Consider the following 20,105-nt stretch of genomic DNA (forward strand, 5'->3'; position numbering starts at 1 on the left):
AGAGTTCATTATTGTTTGTAATTTAAAAAAAGGTCAGTTTAACCCTGGATGCCATTACCTTCATATTTGGAGAATTAAACAAAAGTGAAACAGCCAAAACATTCAGTATCATGTTAATGTCAATAAAACATTAAATATATAAGATGAGATGTTTAAAAGATAGCCTATCCATGAAAAGTCTGATATATGAAAGAAAGAGTATATTAAGAGCTTTAAAGTAAATTACATAAGAAACTAATAAAATCATAGATTCCAATACCAACGGGAAGAATTAGATCTTTATTATTGATTATCTTTAATTCTCTCTCTCTCTCTCTCTCTCTCTCTCTCTCTCTCTCTCTCTCTCTCTCTAAAAAGACACAAAATATATACATAGGCCAAGATGATTATGTGATATTGCGATATTAGATATGATATCAAAGTTCTAGAAATGTTTACCATATATTTATGCTTGACATCAATAATATATACTTATGTTTTGTCATCATACATTCACATACATGTATAATGGTGTATATGTTCATATCGGAATGAATGTTGTAACACGAAAAAATATAAGCCTGTTCAATGCTTTCTTTTTTCATTATAGTGTATGCCATTTGCAAAAAATTAATTGTATGAAGTTTACAGGTTACCTTTATATTCTAAGGACTTTGAAAATTTATTTTTAAGGTCAATTAATTGTTTTGGTTTAAGTCAGCACGTTTATAATATATGTATAAAGGTGTTTATATTAATTCTTTTCTTGATCTATTTTATCATTGAAATTAAAGTCAATCATTATTTTGTAAATATTCAGATTGTTTCAGGTACGGCAAAATCAGAGTACAGGGCATACTGTCGTGCAGCATCTATCTCGTGTCTTCATTTTCAACATCCCTGTATACCATGATATACATTTAAATTGTTGTAAATATATCTGCAACATATCAGCCCAACTCCTTTAAGGAGAACGAAAGTTATACCAGTGACACATCATTATGCCAAAAGTCATATATAAATCAACTATGAAAATGATTTCTTTCAGTAGAAGCCAAAATATCTGCAAAAAAAGAGTGAATGGACAGACACACGGACGAAAAATTTGACAAGGTGATGGCAATATAGCCCTCCTCTATGGGTATAATGATGTCCAACTGTGACCATGAAGGTGCATATAATAACCATGTCCTGTACAGATTCTGAGAGTACATCACAACACTAAAGGAAACTATCACACACACCTTTACAGCAACAAAGACATGGACATAGGGTTCATGGTGGGTGTGACTGGTAGACAAGGGATGCTTACTCCTCCTAGGCACATTGTCCCACCTCTGGTGTGTCCAGGGGTTTATGTCTGCCAAACTCGCTATTTTGTATTGCTTATAAGAGTTACATGTATGAGATTGGCCTATATATTTTCTGTTTTTGCATAATAAATTGTGACATTAGTGTATTATTTGTTTCGGATGCATGGATGTACTTTCATTGTTTGGAAGTGAAATTAATGATCTAAATATAGTAAACATATTGACCTGTATATTGTAACACTATTGACCTATATATAGTGAAACTGTTGCCCTGTATATAGCTAAACTATTGACCTATATATAGTTAAACTATTGACTTATATTATGTGAAACTATTGACCTACATATTGTGAAATTATTGATCTACAAATAGTGTATATATACATATACATATGCTGAGGCATATACATTTAATTTTACAGATTTTTTTTTTGTTGTGAATTACATTTTCGTAATAAAAACATCATGCGTAAATTTGCAAAGCTTTCAAGAATGATTTATGTGTAGAAAAAATGAGGAACAAACATGAATAGAAACACAATCGTTGATAAATCCTATAAGACAAATCTCAGAAATACAGTATCGCAAAATGAATGTGACACAGCACTAGTAGGGAGTAAGTTATCTTAGATTCGTGTTTCTATAACAATATATCAGTTACCTCTTTTGATAAATCTAATGGAATTATTCTAGATTGCATGGATATTGTGATTTCACAATCCAAACAGTTTTTGAGATATGATTTGTTTGTTTTACGTCCCGTTGAGAATTGTCCACTCATATTGAGACGTACGTCACCAGCTTCATGTAAAGTACCACAAATCTAGACCTATGATTAGCGCTCAAGGCTGTAGCAGTGACGGTTCTTTATCGTGTCAACGTATGTCACGACACAGCACCTCTGTTTTTAAGGTCATATCCTAAAGACCTATAATTCTCATTTCTGAATGTCAAGTGTTTGGTGAAGGAGCAATCACTACGTATCTTAACGTTTTAGATTTGACGCGACCGTGGCACGAGTAGGATTGAAACTCACGACCTCCCGGTTACGAAGCGAACGCTTTACTACTAACCAATCTATGAGAATTGAAATAAAGGATTAATACACTTCGTGATGAACTCATAGGAATGCATATAAAGCGAGTTATTTTCTTGCAACAAGGAAATGACTCCACGGCAAGATTTCTATCTCACAAGTTAAGGACAACGTACACAATGCATACAGAAAATGTGTCTTGTAGGTCATAGTGGATCCAGGGAGAGGGGATGTCCGGAGTGTGTAGGCACTTTGGAATTTTTGAAATATTAAAAAATATGTTATATAAAACCTCCTCAACTCTCTTATGCCGCCAAGTCGTTAAATTACAAGTGTCCCTTTGCAATATTTCTGACACATGTAGTGCAATTATGTACATGTAAATTATATTATCAAAGTGTCTAGATAATACTAAAAGTTTTCATTTTTTAACTGCATATGGCAATACATTCGCCATCTTAATGATATTGTATTAAAGGTGTACCCAATCAAGGTTTTGTTAATATGTTCGACAATGATACAATGATACAATGATACATTATACAATCATTCCAGAAGTCGTTCGGATCCTCTCTCTGTATCCGCGTCTTGTATACTAAACATTTATCTGATATTGTTTATAAAATTCAATATTGCGTATAACACACCATTACATTCTTTTGAGATGTGTTTAAATCATCATTTTGAATTGATATTTGAAATAGTGAGTTGTCCATAAAATCTATGTGTGTCGACAAATGACAGGTGTAATACGCTCAAGGGCGTACTGAAAGTATAATTACATTATAACCTATATTTCTACTGAACATAGTGATATGTGTGAAAAGTCAAAATGTGTTCTTGCAGTTGATATATATTTTTCTGATAGGAATACATTATTTAGAATGAAAATCAAAATTACGGTAAGGCGAGTTACGTGTATCATTTAACATTGTAGCCTGCACTTTGTTTATTATTATATTCTATATATATTCTATATTATATTTCGGTTGAGCACCACTAAAGAGATATTATTTTTGGAAATGCGCATCTGGTGCATCAAAATTGGTACCGTATAAGTTTTACATTCTAGCGATCATTGTGATATATACGAGATAACAAACTAAATGAGCCGTAGTTGTAATAATTTTGTATTTTCTATAAATAGAATTTCACTGAAAAGTGCTATAGGTTCAAAATAAAAGCAGCAGAAGACGAGGATTTCCGATTGTCTATGAATAGAATTTGTAAAGCTTGAGGAAGGGCGATATATATATATATATATATATATATATATATATATCTATCTATCTATCTATCTATATATATATATATATATATATATATATGGCCAGGACCATGTATTGTGTCAATTAACGTGAAAGAATCGTTACAGGATGGACCACATTCCTCGTGTATCAGAAGTACTGTATGTGGGTGTGTGTCGTAAGATGGGACACCGACAGAAGTCACCTTCAGAAGTTATCTAGAAGACACAACGGAGATGACAGAGAAACCCAAACAGTTATCTAAAGGATTAAGAAAGATGCAGAGTGGTAGTTATAGAGAGGGATTCAGATTTAAATCATCAGACAGGGATTTCATTGTGTGGTTACCTGATCATAAGGTGGTATGTGAGATGTCTCAGTTCATGTTTTATTATCCACCCAGACATACACTTATCTGTATGGAGACCTCTGATACTCCCCCGGGGTTTGCCAGGTTACAACTACTCACATCGTCAAATCGCCGAATTGTCATGTCCTCACTACTGGAGAGAAACAATGCTGCATACATTTCAAGTCCGAAACTCCGGGTGAGGTTCCATCAATCAGTAAACGGTATGAATCCAGCCTTTGAAGGCGAGAACATGCACGGTCCATGTCACAACTACACTTATCTATCTCATGAAGTTGACATAGCACTGTTTTTCTTTTCACGTCATTGGCCCTTACCAGCCCTTTCCTGGGTTGATAGATGTTTGACTCGTGCATGGTCATCGCGTAGTGTACTACAAACAATTACGGATGGAGGATTTCATCTCTTTTCTATCGCCAACAAACTTGTACATGGAAATTCAGACTTGGAGTAGAGAATTTCTTTTTCACAAGCGGAGCAAAAGCTAGTGTACTCTATAGACCATTGTCAGTTTCCATGTTACGGAATTATGAAAATAATTCTGAAGGAAGTGATTTCTGACGAATTACTGTGTTCATATTTTATGAAAACAATACTATTTTGGAGGATTCAAGAATGCTCTTCAACTCCATGGATACAATTAACTTTGCTTCAACATGTGTGGTTTTGTTTCAAATCTTTGATGCAGTGTGTATATACCGGTTACCTTCCAAATTTCTTTATTCCGGAGAACAACATGTTTGTAGGAAAAGTTGTTGGGGCGCAACAGATGTCCAGACCTGTGATTCTTCCGTCGGAAGACAAAATCTCCCGAATTTGAGCCCCCCTTCCGTTCCTTCCGTTAAAATGTAAAATCTTCCGTCATTTCAAATTTTCAACAACAAAAATTTTCTGAGCGCTATTTTTCGATATTGATAAGGAAAAACCCCGAGACAATCGAAAGTCGTCTTTTGAATTACGTATTTCCGATCGAGCTCGAGCTTCGCGATATTTGTGTAACTGAAAGTGTTTCCGGTCAAAACAAACCTTACAATTTCGTGTTTAATTCCATTTATTTCATAAGTATTTGTTGTTTATTTCACCTCAGCATTTGAGATACAGGAATATTGACGGTATATTTACCCGTCCATTCTTTTTCAGTTTTTTTTTTATCCCGGGATATTCAATAAAGTTTAATATATTTATACTTTGAATTTTCGATCAGCTGACTTGCATTTTCTGTTGTTACTTTGCAACTTGTTTTATAAAATCATTCCATCTGGTTTACCATAAGTGTGTTGCACTTACCGAAAGTGAACATTTGTTATTGTTTGGTACGCTAACTAAATTTCATTCCAGTTTTCTAGTTTCATATTACCCTTTTAATTCAAACTAGGAATAGAATAGCAAAATTTCCCCTGTGTTTCACTTGTTCATTCAGAACAACCCTCCTGTTTTTATTATAAATCAGTTCAGCTTATTCTACTTTGCTTGTAATTCTGAATTAAGCATTCTGGAAGACTTCGTAGCCATTGGTAATGTATTGATTATACAAATATTTTAGTGTGATAATTGTTATAACTTGTTATCTCTGTAATAAATATATAAATATAACAAGTTTTTTCATTTAATTGTGGTTTTTAAGGTATTGACTTAAGAATTATCAATGTTCTTAACACAAAAAAGGATTTATCAATGTTCTCAACACAAAAAGGATCTGATGATTATGAACTCAGACACTTGGAACACAAAAAAAACCCAACTACTAGTAGCATGATTTCATTACCCAATGAACACACAAAAACGGTAAAAAAAATGTTGATAAAAAATCTCCAGTTATCAGACCAAAACTCCAGCTGAAAATTTTCAAATCTCCAGTTGTGGCATGACAGTTCTGTCACAGGTATGGATGTCCCTATATCAAAAGTTAGAAATATTTTACAAAATAGGCATTGCTTTCCTCTTACATAGTCCCACACTCAGAGAAATTCTTATCCCCGCTCTTTCCGATACACACTTCGTAATGCCGACAGGGGAAAGTTATCTCAAGTCAGAAATGGAAATAGATATTGCTTTTTTTAAGGAAAGTTTTGTAGGTGGAGGTGTGATTTATACATCAGATTTCAAATTTCTTTTCCAACATAATGCATTTAAATGTAATAGACAAGTTTTTCTCAAACTGCCATAATTTCCTATTCCATATGACCTTGGTGGATGTACTTGAATTAACTTCCATGTCACTAAAAGCACAGTATTCATCTGTGTCTAAAAAAAAAGAGATACATCATTGATAGGTCAATAATTCACATGCTAGGTTTACTTTCAAAGTTAGGTCGTGTATCGGATGGTTTATATTTAGCGTTATACTTGTATGATACCGCTAGATATCAAACAGCGTTAGCTATCACAGATAGAGTGAGACAGAGACTCTCACAACCCCATATCATGTATATTAAAGTAAACATACAGAAATACAGTGAGGCGGTAGGTGGTCAGTCTATGTTAACTAAGTATAGGAAGGCTTGTCATGTTGGTTGAAAACTTAACCTATATTGAAGAATTAAGGTTGGAACAGGAAGTCAGTAAAATGAACGGAATGCCAAATTTACAGTTATCTCCCTTTGTGACCGTGCACATGTTATCTGTCCTATGTCACTACAGACTAGGTAACAGGTCACAATATCTACAGGCATTGACAGACCTACAGAACCTGCTGCTCTAAGATGATGGGAAGTACGTACCTTTACACATGAGAGACGTTCCCTGGCAGATACTGGGGATCTGTCAACATGTTGTGGGGACTTACACGGGGCGTTACAGTCTTATCAAGAGTCACGTAGACAGATACCGCGCCAAAAAATACAGATAGCCACGGAAACTAGAATTAATTTAGCGCACTCACAATTATACGACAGTGATCACAACTTCTCGGGATGCCACAACTAAGTACTTACTGGTTCAATACTGATCCCATTGATGCAAGCATATTACGAATCTATTACTGAACCCTATGTAGTTGAAACTTTTTGTGTCAATTTAAATTTTGAAAGGGTTTGGCAGTGACTTTATTTTGTGGCGGAAGGATTGATCAAAAACTTCTAGATCTGCATGGTTTTACAGTTCCTGTTTTATACAATATATCTTATATTTTTATACTTCTATACGTGTATTTCAGTTTTATAATTTATCATACTAGAAGTTGAGACTAGTTCAAATATTGTAATATATTAATTTGATTGATATATTTTTCAAAACAGAACACTGATTCTTAAAAATGCCTTAAATTGATTTTCTCAAAATTTTGTATAAATATTCAGTATTTCAGTCAACAAATCAGGAGTTCGATCTCTAACACCCACTTTTTGGGAGTTGATTTTATCAACTCCTCTATGCAGTTATTTGGCTCAAAGTGGTGTGGACATTAACACTTCTTTAGGAAAAATACATGTAAAGTTCAGCGCTAGAATTCATATGAAGTAGAATTTATTCAAAAACTTCTACGTGAGAAGAAAAAATCTCTCGCTGTGACCTTCAATTCTACTTTTAGATATATCGATGACGTTTTGTCTATTAACAATGATACATGTAGCTTTCATTCATATGTCGATTTGATATATCCCTGTGAGCTCGAAATAAAGGACACCACAGAGTCGTCCACTTCTGCTTCATACTTAGATATTTTATTGAAAGTAGACATTAACGGCAAACTAACAACTCAACTGTATGACAAACGGGATGATTTCAGCTTCTCCATCGTCAGTTTCCCACATTTATGTAGCAATATTCCATTATCACCTGCATATGGTGTTTATATATCTCAACTGATTCGATATGCAAGAGCTTGTTCTGGGTATAGTCAGTTTTTAAATCGAGGTAAGCTACTGACAAACAAGTTGATGGTACAGGGATTTCAACAGTCTCGATTGATGTCAACATTTCGCAAATTCTATGGTCGTTATAACGATCTAGTTCGTCAATACAACCTCGCATTGGGTCAAATGCTATCTGACGTGTTTCATACCGATTGTTAAGCCGTTCTTGGCACACTGATTTTGACTGCGGATAACTCCGTTTACCTGATCGGGATATGGGGCTCACGGCGGGTGTGACCGGTCAACAGGGGATGCTTACTCCTCCTAGGCACCTGATCCCACCTCTGGTGTGTCCAGGGGTCCGTGTTTGTCCAACTATCTATTTTGTATTGCTTGTAGGAGTTATGAGATTGATCACTGTTCGTTATCTTCACCTTCGTAAAGTGTTTACAGACTACCCCGGACGGACGGACAGCCAGCCAGTAAGACAGACAAACGCACGGACAGCGCCATAATATAATGCGTCCCGTCTAATGACGGGCGTATAAAAACGGTTTCTATGCAAGGTTTGTGTATTGCATTTCAATAAAATATACTTAAGTTTAATATTCTATATTAAAAATAGAAATACACTTGAAATACCAAAATACAAGAAGTAGAATGGGACCTGAAGTTCTGTACACAAGCGCCTGTGCGTTTAATTGATCAATATATAAGTCCCATGGTGGTTGTGACCGTTCGACACGGGATACTTACTCCTCCTAGGTGCCCTATCCAACCTATAATATGTTAAAATTTCCGTGTTTGCCCAAATCTTAATTTTGTGTTCCTTTTAGGAGTTATGAAATTGATAGATGTTCGTTAGTTTCACCTTTTGATATATGCAACATTAAGATCACGTGGCTATTTTGTAGCTTGAATAAATAGAGCTCTTTTACTGTCATTTATTGATGCTTACAAAGTCATGTACGTCGAGATCATATACGGTTTTAAAGATAAAGCGTAAGGAATAGCCTCAGGTTTAAGTACAACTTCTTGCACTTTAAGCAATGAAAAATGGTTTAGTTTTGTAAGTCATGTCAATTTTTAAGAGTGGTTGTAGAAAAAAAATATTAAAAAAATAGCATAAACCCAAGAATTAATAAGATTTATAGAATTAACTATAAATCCATTTATTTTAGCCAGACTTAAATATATTTTATTTCTGAGGATTTTTTCGGAAACACTATTCCGGAATCCTACCGGAAATAAGTTGGCAAATAGAATAGCATTTCCTTTTATGACGAGGCAATTTCGGGAGAACGGTGAGATAACAGTCGAGACAACATTTTAATTTTTTATAAGATTCAGAAGCTACGGAAAATAAGTTAAATTGTAGAAAAAACATGCCAAAAGAAAAATCAACGAGGGCGAAAAAGAAGAAGGGAGGTGAAGTTATGACAAAGGGGCGGACAAATAAAAATGTGGAAGGACCAGTTGAATTTCAAGAGCAGACGACAATGGAGACATCAACAAATAATGGATTTGAGGGAGAAATGGATGTATCACCCAGAGATGAACCATCGGGATTCCGCATGGAGAATTCCAGGGAAACCATTCGAGGTACACAGGGCATAGATATACCAAATATGGTCAACAGTTACAACAATGTCATTGGACTTAATGTTTCACAAGAAATTAAAAACAAAATAGTCAGTGGTCAGTATGTAGAATTGGCAAAACTGTTGATTAATTCTAATGAGCCACAAAAACAAACAATTGTAATGGTGAATGGGGAATTACAAACATCCGAGAAAAATTCTAAAAAAAATCAACAACATTGAACAATGGACGGATGCATTTATAATTTTTTGCAGTATTTATTTAGAAACACATCCGGCAAAAACATTAGAAATTTTGAAATACATGAATGATGTTAGGTTAGCAGCATCTAGGTCAGGAAATCTTGGATTTAAAGAGTATGACCAACAATTCAGATTAAAAATGGCAAAGAACCCTACAAAACCATGGGGTGAGGTTGATTCAGAATTATGGTTGATGTTTGTTTTACCTGCTGTTAAAACTCTGTCTGCTGCTCCAACTTACCAGAGTCAGAGTAAAAAATGCTACAATTACAACTACCAAGGTTCATGCTTCAGATCACCCTGTGCATATTTGCATGTATGTATCAAGTGTGGGGGTCAACATCCTATCAACAATTGTCAATCAAAAAACATCAGCACACAAGGGGAAGGTTTTAGTAATTTTCGTGGACAGGGAAATTACAGATTTTCAAGGGGTCAGTACCAAAACACAAGAGGAAGAGGGGGGTCTCAATTCAGAGGTCAAAGGGGAACTTTCTAATGTATGGAAGCTTGGGACCACCCCTATAGATATAAACAATTTAGAATCATTGTTACATAGTTATCCTCAAAAAAATATAGCTTTAGAGCTTTTGCAAGGATTTAGATTTGGATTCAGATTAGGGTACAAAGGGCCAAGAATAGGGAGTGAATCAGATAATCTTACATCAGTCAAAAAACACCCTGAGAGAGCAAAAGAAAAAATAGATAATGAAGTAGAAAAAGGAAGGATAGGGGGACCATATTCAAATAAACCAATATCAAATTTAAAAATATTGCCAATAGGCATTGTACCAAAAAAAGAGGGAATGTGGCGATTAATTACACATCTATCTTTTCCAGAAAATAACGGTGTTAATCACTACATATATCCCCAAGAATGTACAGTAGCTTATACATCTTTAGATCAGGTTTTAGAAACAGTAGCTAGGTTGGGAACAGGAACATTGCTGGCTAAGATGGATATAAAATCTGCATTTAGACTAATGATAATCCATCCTGGTGATTTTGATTTGCTAGGTTTCAAATTTCAAGGTAAATATTACATTGACAAATGTTTACCAATGGGTTGTGCAATGTCATGTAATCTGTTTGAAAAGTTTTCAACATTTTTACACTGTCAACTACAGAAACAGACAGGTATTGACACGATTTATCATTATCTGGATGATTTCTTATTTATTGGAAGAGTAGGTACTCAAGAATGTTCACATTTAATGGAAGAGTTTCAGAATTTGTGCAGTTTGGTGGGTGTACCGTTAGCAAATGAAAAAACAGTAGGGCCATCTACAAGCATTATATTTTTAGGTTTAGAAATAAATACGGTTGATATGGTTGTAAAAATTCCTCTAGAAAAGGTAAAACAGTTGAAATCTATGCTAAATATGGCCCTTATTAAAAAGTCATTACAGTTTGTTTTTTTTCCACATATATCAGTCTTTAATTCCAAAATACATTACTATTTCGGGGTAAAGTCTCCGCAGAGACCCCCTTATAATCTTTACCTAGGGTGCCAGGGGCCCCTTGGATTAGATGTATATAGGCATACATATACATATATATAAATTTATCATATAAATTTCTACATATAGAAAACACAAACATATATGCATACATACAAACACACACACATATAATATACTGTTATATAACAAAATTTATTAACATGTTATGGCAAAAAAGGTTCTTATTTTTACGGAAAAACCAACAACACAACAATATAATTATGTACATAAAGAACCTGAAACTGCCATATGCGGGGTTAACAATTCAAAAGTTCATATCACAACCCCCATGGCAGCACTATAGGAGGACAGGACCCCTCCTCATAGTGGGAACTTTTTGCAAAATACCAGTATATAAAAGGTTTATTACAAAATTTTATTTGATATAGAAATATAGTTGTTTGTAATCAATTCAAATTGTTCAAAATAAACACATTGTAACATAGTTAAAAATGTGCATAGACAGATATTTGTCAGGTTTCATATTATAAAAAGTCATACCTGCAAAGGTGTATAAATTACAATTTGTCTTTAATTGCTTTCATAACTTTAGCATATTTTTTATCCTGAATTTTTGTGTACACTTCTGTATAAAAATTCAATTTACTTTTTATGTGGTTACATATTTCTTGAGGTTTTTCGTCTTTGTTATCTAATCTACAATACATTTTATACTTGTATATTTTACAGGCAATAAGAGATATTATGCTATTCAAAAAGAGTGTCTTTTCATTGTTTTCATAGTTAAATCCTATCACAATTGTTTTCCACGATATATCAAATTTTAAAATTTGTTTAACAATGTCCCATATATGAGAAACATTTTTACATTTTAAGATAAGATGTTCATTGTTTTCTTTAGCATCTCTGCAAAAGACACAAAAATCATTTTCTACTATCTTCCATTTCTTCAGCAATTCTCTGTTACACAATAGATTATTTAATAATTTATAATTAAATTCTGATATACTTCTGTCTCTTATGGATAAGATTTTTTGTTCATAAATAGATTTCCAAGCCGTTTTTGTTATTTCAAAAACCTTTCCGTAATATGTTTGGTGTAATGGAGGTATAAATTTTTCATGACAAAGAATTTCGTAAATCAACTTTGAATTGATATCACACACTTTAACATGTCCTTTACATAATAAATCGTATGATGTACTCCCATGAAAAATGTTTTCGTATCGTATATTTGAATATTCATAACTTTTGAAGGTTTTTGTTATAACTGTTTTTATAATCATATATTCACACATCCAGTTTTTTTACATATAAGTTTGTCATCAAACCATTCCAAAGGTTTTATGCCATTTTCATTTACAATATCATTCAAAAATTTAAAACCGCTCCTCAGCCAATTATGAAAAAATATTGGCTTGTTTTTGTACATAAAATTTTTATTACACCACAACGGTTCTTTCAATAATGCATTCAGATAAAATTGTTTTTTATTTTTTTTACATTCGTTGAAAAATACAAGCATTTCCTTGTAGAATAGAGGAAAATGTTCCATTATTTGATAATCATTTGATTTCGTAATATTTGTTTTACATAGATATTCAAAATCAAAGTCTCTTTCTTTGCACAAACTATCTACAAAAAAGAATAGAGAGTTTCTCTCGCTTGAAATCCTGTTTATCCAAGATACTTTTATGGATTTTAATTTCAAAGATACATCGACAATTCCAATGCCTCCCTTTAGGACATTTCCAATCTGTGTATTTCTTTTAATTCTATCTCTTTTGTTCCATATATAGTTATATAACTAACTTTGAAATTTCTTAATTACTTCTTCATTTGGAAAGCTCAGAACTGATCCAAGTCATTACAGTTACAAGAAGTACAAAGCATAGTTGGAAGCTTAAATTTTTTCAGCAAAGGTGTGCCAAATGCAAGAGCATTCAACAGAAGGTTTTATGATGCTACTTGTGGGGTGACAAAAGCTCATCATCATATCAAAATCACAAATGAGTTTAGGGAAGATGTTAAAACTTGGTTACTTTTTTTAGAACAGTTCAATGGTGTTAGACTCTTGCATGAGAGTGATTGGCTGAGTAACGAAAATATGAAATTGTTTACAGATAGTAAAGGCAATCCAGATTTGGGATGTGGGGCATACTGGGAAGGTAGATGGGTTTTCTGGCCTTGGCCAACAAAATGGGATTTAGGTATTTTTAAAGAAATGTCATTTTTGGAGCTGGTGCCCATTGTATTAGCTATTTACATATGGGGCGAAATGCTCTTTAAGAACAAGAGGATCATAATGTACATTGACAACAATGCACTGGTGTCAATTATTAACAAACAAACATCAAAATCAAAAAGAATCATGTTTTTGATAAGAAAGTTGGTCCTTATACTGTTAAAAAACAACATAGTATTCAAGGCAAAACATATAGCAGGTACACAAAATAGTATCGCAGATGCACTGTCACGTAAACAGTTTAAAACATTTCAGGAATTGGCTCCACAAGCAAACAAGATACCAGAAAAAATACCAGTAGAATTTCAGCAGTTGATGTTAGAAATGAAGTAAACAACTTGTTACATCTAGCAACAGCCCCAAATACTCAGGAAACATACAACCAGGGACTAATATGCTTTGAGGAATTCCAGGATTCCCTAAACCTTAGCAAAATATGGCCCCCTACGTTAGAGCAAATAGTTCTATTTATAGGTTATATGTCAGCAAAACATCTCTCAGTGGCAACAGCTAGAACTTACATTTCAGCTATTTCTTACAAACTAAAAATTCAAAACAATAGGGATGAAACTCAAAGCTTTCTGGTTAAGAAACTCTTAGAAGGATTCAGAAGAAAGGTCAAGAAAAATGATGCCAGACTGCCAATTACATCAAATATATTAAATCAAATACTACAAAGTTTGCACTTGGTTTGTACAAACTACTATGAATGCAAACTGTTTCAAGCCGCCTACACTTTAGCATTTTTTGGTTTCTTTAGAGTTGGAGAAATGACAGTAAAAAACCAAAAAGATCTGGGACATGCAATTGAATATGAAGACATAACAATGTTTACAGAAGAAAATAAAATCCAAATAAAATTAAAGCATTCCAAAGTGGATCAAATAGGGGAAGGAGAAACAATTACTATTCAGAATAGCCAATTTGGGTCTCAAATACAACCAATTAAGATTATTCAAGAATATCTAGCAATACGACCTTCAGTGCAGGGGAAGTTGTTCTGTCATTTTAGTGGACAACCACTAACTAGATACCAATTTACGGCAGTTTTAAATAAAGTTTTGTCGATAATAGGGTTAGAAGGTAAAAAATACAAGTCTCATTCATTTAGAATTGGGGCAGCAACCAGTGCAGCAATGTTTGGTATGTCAGAGGAAGAAATCTGTAAAGCAGGAAGATGGAAATCTAAAGCATACAAAATTTATGTTAGGATGTAATCATAATATAAATGTAGGTGTAACCCTTAAGACTGTCATATGTTTAAGTATATATGAAAATGGTTTCAAGTCATATAATTATATAATCTTGTCATGTCTCTATATATACACTTTCAGAACAACAGGTATGGGTAGTGGGCTCATCAATAGTCAAAAGAGCATTTTTAGCAGCTAGAATCAGACCAGATGGAGTTAACTTGGGACTAATGGATAGATTAAATGTGTCTATTTGGTGGCAAGGAAAAGGGGGTATGGGCTGGTGTGAAATGTACAACAAGATCAAAACATTGCTGAAAGTTGCTGACCCTCCTGATTACATTATTCTACATTGTGGTGGTAATAATATTGGGTACACACCAATCAAACAGCTTATACAAGATATGAAAGGTACAATTGACAAAATTTGGAAACTTTTACCCAATACAAAGCTTGTATGGTCACAAATATTGCCTAGAAAGAACTGGTATTCATCAGATAGCATAGAAAAAATGAATAATTCTGCAAAAAGAATCAACAGTTCAGTGGCGGCTTATATAGTAAGGAATGGGGGATGTTATATCAAGTATTTGGATATCAAACTTGTAAACACAAATCTTTTTGAGGCAGATGGGGTCCATATATCAAATATAGGCAATGAAATTTTTCTCAACAACATTAGTGCAGGGTTAGAACAATTTATAACGAATGGATGGCAAGTGTATCCAAAGTTATACTAGAATTTGGACGGGGTATTTTGTGGCAAGGTCTTGGCTCCAGGAACTAGCCGCTTCCCCCCCCCCCCCCTTGGTGGCGGTGGCTTCAATGGTTAATATTGTAACCATTTCCGCCATGTGGAAGAATGCGCGTCTGGTTCCTGTGATTGGACATTGAATGATTTGATTGGACAATATTGTATGTATTGAATTATTTGGTGACAATTTGGTCACATATATATATGATACACTTTGATTGCCGCTCACCGGAATCATAGTCATATGGTTTTTTGTTTAATTGAAAATTGACATTTTAATGATTGATGTTTGGGGATGATTGCAAATCGTCTCATTGCCGTCAACCGGAATGAGAAGATCTGCTAAATTTGTTGCTTGATTTTATGATATAACATTAGGCAATGATGTGTTTTTGGCCTGTACCATTTGGGTGTCAATACACAGGTGTAATTTACATGGTAAAATTTTAATGTAAAACTTTAAAATTTTACTCATTGCCTAGTTGCCAAGACCAACAACAGCCACAATGGGGAGGGAGGTGTTGTTATAAAATACAATAAGTGCAAAAAATAAACTTGTATATAGGTAAACATAATGTTATGTCTTTATTTCCATCCCAGGACAAGGTCAGCTTACAAGTACAATGTACACTACAAACTGCTATCATTTTGAAGTTTTGCAAGGCTGGTCTATAATAATAAGTTTTATGTGGAGTTTTTCAAACATATTCTTGTACTAGAATAATATTGTAGTGACATATTTTGACAAAAATGAGCAATTTTAAGATTACAGTACATAATATGTTGTAATAATAAAATACAATCCAGGCAATGTGTTCACTTACCAGCGTCTATATAGGAGTTATGAGATTGATCACTATTCGTTATATTTACTTTCCATACGTATGTAGATATAAATTGCGCGTTGATAGCTACAGAGACACACAATACGTTTATGCGAACGTTTTTGGATTTTTAGTGTACAAAGACACATTGCTGCATCCAGTAAATGGTCTACAAAGACCCTATATTTTCTTGTCGCAACAAAAAAAACAGCTGTGAAGAACAACCTGCAAAAGTACAATGCCGCTACATTGTCATAAGTGGTGCAAATCAGATGTGGATTCTAAAACATTCTAAAGAACTTCTAGTAAATTTGAAATCGCGAAACTTTCCTCAAATCAACAGCATCAAAAGGTATCGCTTTTCAACAATTTACCCGACTATTCCTGTATCTAAATGTCTAGTTTGTAATCCTTATAGGAATCATGAGATTGGTCACTGTTCGCTATCTTCACCTTTCATTTAGGGAAGAGATTCGAAATTTTAGTCAAGAAAGGTGAAGATAACGAGCAGTGATCAATCTCATAACTCCTACAAGCAATACAAAATAAATAGTTATGTAAACACGTACCCCTAGCTACACCAGCGGTGGGATCAGGTGCCTTGGATGAGTAGTCATCCCCTGTCGACCGGTCACACCCGCCGTAAGCCCTATATCCTGATCAGGTAAACGGAGTTATCCGTAGTCAAAGTTGGTGTGCCAAGAATGGCCTGACAATCGGTATGAAACACGTATGATCAAATATTAAACTGAGACTACTGACGAAGAAATTGATGTTGAAGACGTTTCAACAGTTTTGTTTAAAGTCAGCAGTTCAGAAAATATATGGCCGTTAGTATCAGGATCTTATCTGCAGATATTTTTACATATCCTCATCAGTAAATTATAGCTGAAGTCTAAAATTCAAAGAGGTAAGTAATGAGTGGTCTAACGTGTTATTTTGAGATTTTCAAATCTAGCAAAATACCAGTTGTTTAGAACAGTCTACTCTTGTTAAAGCAATACCACGGGCTACAGCTGAATTTTATAAAACAATATGATGTATTCGTATTGAACTTTAAATACAAAAATTCTGAAATATGTTGGAAATATGGGAGAGGTGTATGAATTCTGTCTAGCATAACGCTAGACAGAATTCATACACCTCTCCCATTGGTAATGTAACCCTTACAGGCAGTTTTCATTGCTATCTAGTTGCCGGTTAATATGTAGCATTAAGACAAAACATAACTTCACTTAAAGTTCTGTATGCACATGCAATTTCCTTGACACACCTACATGTTCTTGAAGCAAACTTGACAAAAGAAAACATTTTATCTCGCTATTTATTCAATCAATTGAACATTTGCTCACGTCCATCACTAAGAAAATAACTTGCAACGTTAATAAATAATAGTTGCCGTACTGGTTTTTTAGTTACGTATAAATACAATGCATTTCACGTACATTTTCTATATCATAAACACAACTACTTTTACTTTAATAAAGATTTGGCTCCACTTGTTTGGCACGCTGTTTTTGGCTATATTTAGATCTAAAACTTCATAGTTATTTCGGATTTCAAACATTTCGGTTGAGCATCACTGAAGAGACATTATTTGTCGAAATGCGCATCTGGTGAATCAAAATTGGTACCGTATAAGTTTTACATTATGACCCCTGGGTCGAGGCCTCTACTGGTGGACTGTTAGTCCCCGAGGGTCTCTACAGCCCAGTAGCTAAGTATTTCGTTACTAGCTTGAAAATACGGATGTATATTTAATTGCTGTTATAAAATTCAGAAATTCATTTCAAAATTAAGGATTATCTCCCTCATGCATAGCTCTTATCCTTGGACGAATTTGGCTCCACTTGTTTGGCACGCTGTTTTTGGCTATATTTAGATCTAAAACTTCATAGTTATTTCGGATTTCAAACATTTCGGTTGAGCATCACTGAAGAGACATTATTTGTCGAAATGCGCATCTGGTGCATCAAAATTGGTACCGTATAAGTTTTACATTGTACAATTTTGTGTACTTTAACATCCCAAACTAAGTCTTTGGAATCATTTCGCTTTTCCATTCAAATTCCACACGAAATCCAGCTTCACAATACTTTCCCGTGTAGTGTCTTTATAAACAACCATTAGCTGTGGTCTCCTGATGTCATCAAGAGTTGTCATAGAGCTGTAAATCCAATTTGACGACCACTTCGCCCGAGGAGACCTCGTGTAATAATAAACGCTTTGTGATTGGTGCTCTGCCTGTTTTAGATTCCTATATTTAACTTGAGCACCTCCCAAAAATCTGTGGATAAAGAAAACACCTTCAATGCAGCTTACCGCAAGCTCAAATCGTCTTATTTTCAAATAATTACAACATTTGGTTCATGAGAATTGTCCTTTTCATTAAATAACACTTTAATGAAAGGTGAAGATAACGAACAGTGATCAATCTCATAAATCCCATAAGCAATACAAAATAGAATCCATTGTGTACTACCCACAAGATCCGTTAAATGAAAATTGTCTGCTGTTTGAATGTGCTTGAGGCATTCCTAAAATTTTACTTGCTTTAGGCATTACTACGGAATCCTCCGTGTACTGGTACATTTGTAAAAATATAGGGCTCACGGCGGGTGTGACCGGTCAACAGAGGATTATTACGTCTCCTAAACACAGAGGTGGAATCATGTGCTCACTCTGTTTTGTATTCCTTATAGGAAAGGCGAAGATAACGAACATTGATCAAATTCATAACTCCCATAAGGAGTTGAGACTGGCCACTCTTCGTTATTTTCACCTATCATTTGAAATATCGAAAAAACTTATCTGATGAATTAACATCTACGAGTATGTCAACCGGTGGTACAAACAGAAAAAGAAGAAGAAATTGCTTAAATGTTTACACAATCACTTTTAGAAGAAAAAAAGTTCGAATGCCATAATTGAAATATTTCATTCAAAATTTTCTCACTAGATTACTAGATGTTTTATTCCTTGGAATTAAGCTGATCGTCTTCATTTCACCAATACTAATTTTGTCTTCATCGTGTGTGTGCATCAATGTTAGTTTGTTTCTCACCTCACAGAAAAGTACCACCAAAAAAAAAACAATTATAGGACAATTCAGAATTATGTGTATTGGGTGCTATCAAAATAAATTATCAGTAGATTGAAGATTCAACTCTTAAACCACCTTTCCATCATTTCTTTTTGTGAGTTGCCTTTTGGAATTTTCTTATCTCGGAACTGTTTGCTGTGTATCGCTGAATTTAAATTTCGTTTGAAACGCAGGCCGAAATCCTTCACCCTGCAGGTGTTGTGGGATGTCCCACTGGCAATCAGCTAATGTCGTACTGAAATCTTCCTTTGGAAAGTAACATGATTTGCCAACTTCTATGGCTGCAAACCTCTATATGCTGCATAGCATTTCAACACACAGAAGCGCCACCTAGCAGGCGCGTGCTACTTTTCAAAGGGTATTATATATTGAAGTACGTTTTATGTGACATTCGTGATTCTGATGAAATCCGGCCAAATCGAACTAAGCCGGGTATGCCCGGTGACCTTCTAATTATCTAACACAGTAACGAAAATGTTGACGTTTAAGCACTATTTGGCATAGTAAAGACCAGTGCGTTTACATTTGTTTATTTCACCAGTCAATCTAATTAAATTAGATCACATGATCCGCTCATCTACTATTGCTACACATATGTGCACTATGTGCATCGATAGTAGATGAGCGAATCATAAGATTTAATTTTAATTAGATTATTTCTCCAGTGTACCTGGATTGAATGCATTATATCTTAGAATAAGCCACTCTCGAAACTTCTGTCTCCAATGACGCCATCTTGAAGTTGCTTGCGCCTATGAGTTGTTTCTGGCTCAATCAGCTCTCTCGGTGGGATGGGTGGTAATTACGAGTCACAGTCAAGTGTGTCACCGGTCATCGCCGGTTTAGAATCAAATATCCTTATGGTGTAAAGCTGAACAATTTTCGTTCTGAAAATATAGATTTGCAAATATTTTAGAGAAAGAATTTCAAAGCAGAACTTTTC

At 34.3% G+C, this 20,105-nt stretch overlaps 2 protein-coding genes across 2 annotated transcripts in view; both read left to right on the forward strand.

Moving 5' to 3' along the window:
- LOC125673511 (uncharacterized) overlaps positions 1–20,105 on the forward strand; it is a 40,050-nt gene that overhangs the window by 13,091 nt on the left and 6,854 nt on the right. The window contains exon 8 of the mRNA XM_056160836.1: positions 9,115–9,427. Within this exon, the coding sequence (XP_056016811.1) occupies positions 9,115–9,427 (313 nt within the window). The remainder of the gene's footprint in view (positions 1–9,114; positions 9,428–20,105) is intronic.
- LOC130053309 (uncharacterized) lies at positions 9,201–14,760 on the forward strand. Its single transcript, XM_056160302.1, has 2 exons — positions 9,201–9,338; positions 13,544–14,760. Exons 1-2 carry the CDS (start codon positions 9,236–9,238, stop codon positions 14,503–14,505), a joined length of 1,065 nt encoding a protein of 354 aa, XP_056016277.1. The 5' UTR covers positions 9,201–9,235; the 3' UTR covers positions 14,506–14,760.

The sequence above is a fragment of the Ostrea edulis genome, chromosome 3 (assembly GCF_947568905.1).
Source record: "Ostrea edulis chromosome 3, xbOstEdul1.1, whole genome shotgun sequence".
Lineage (NCBI taxonomy): Eukaryota > Metazoa > Mollusca > Bivalvia > Ostreida > Ostreidae > Ostrea > Ostrea edulis.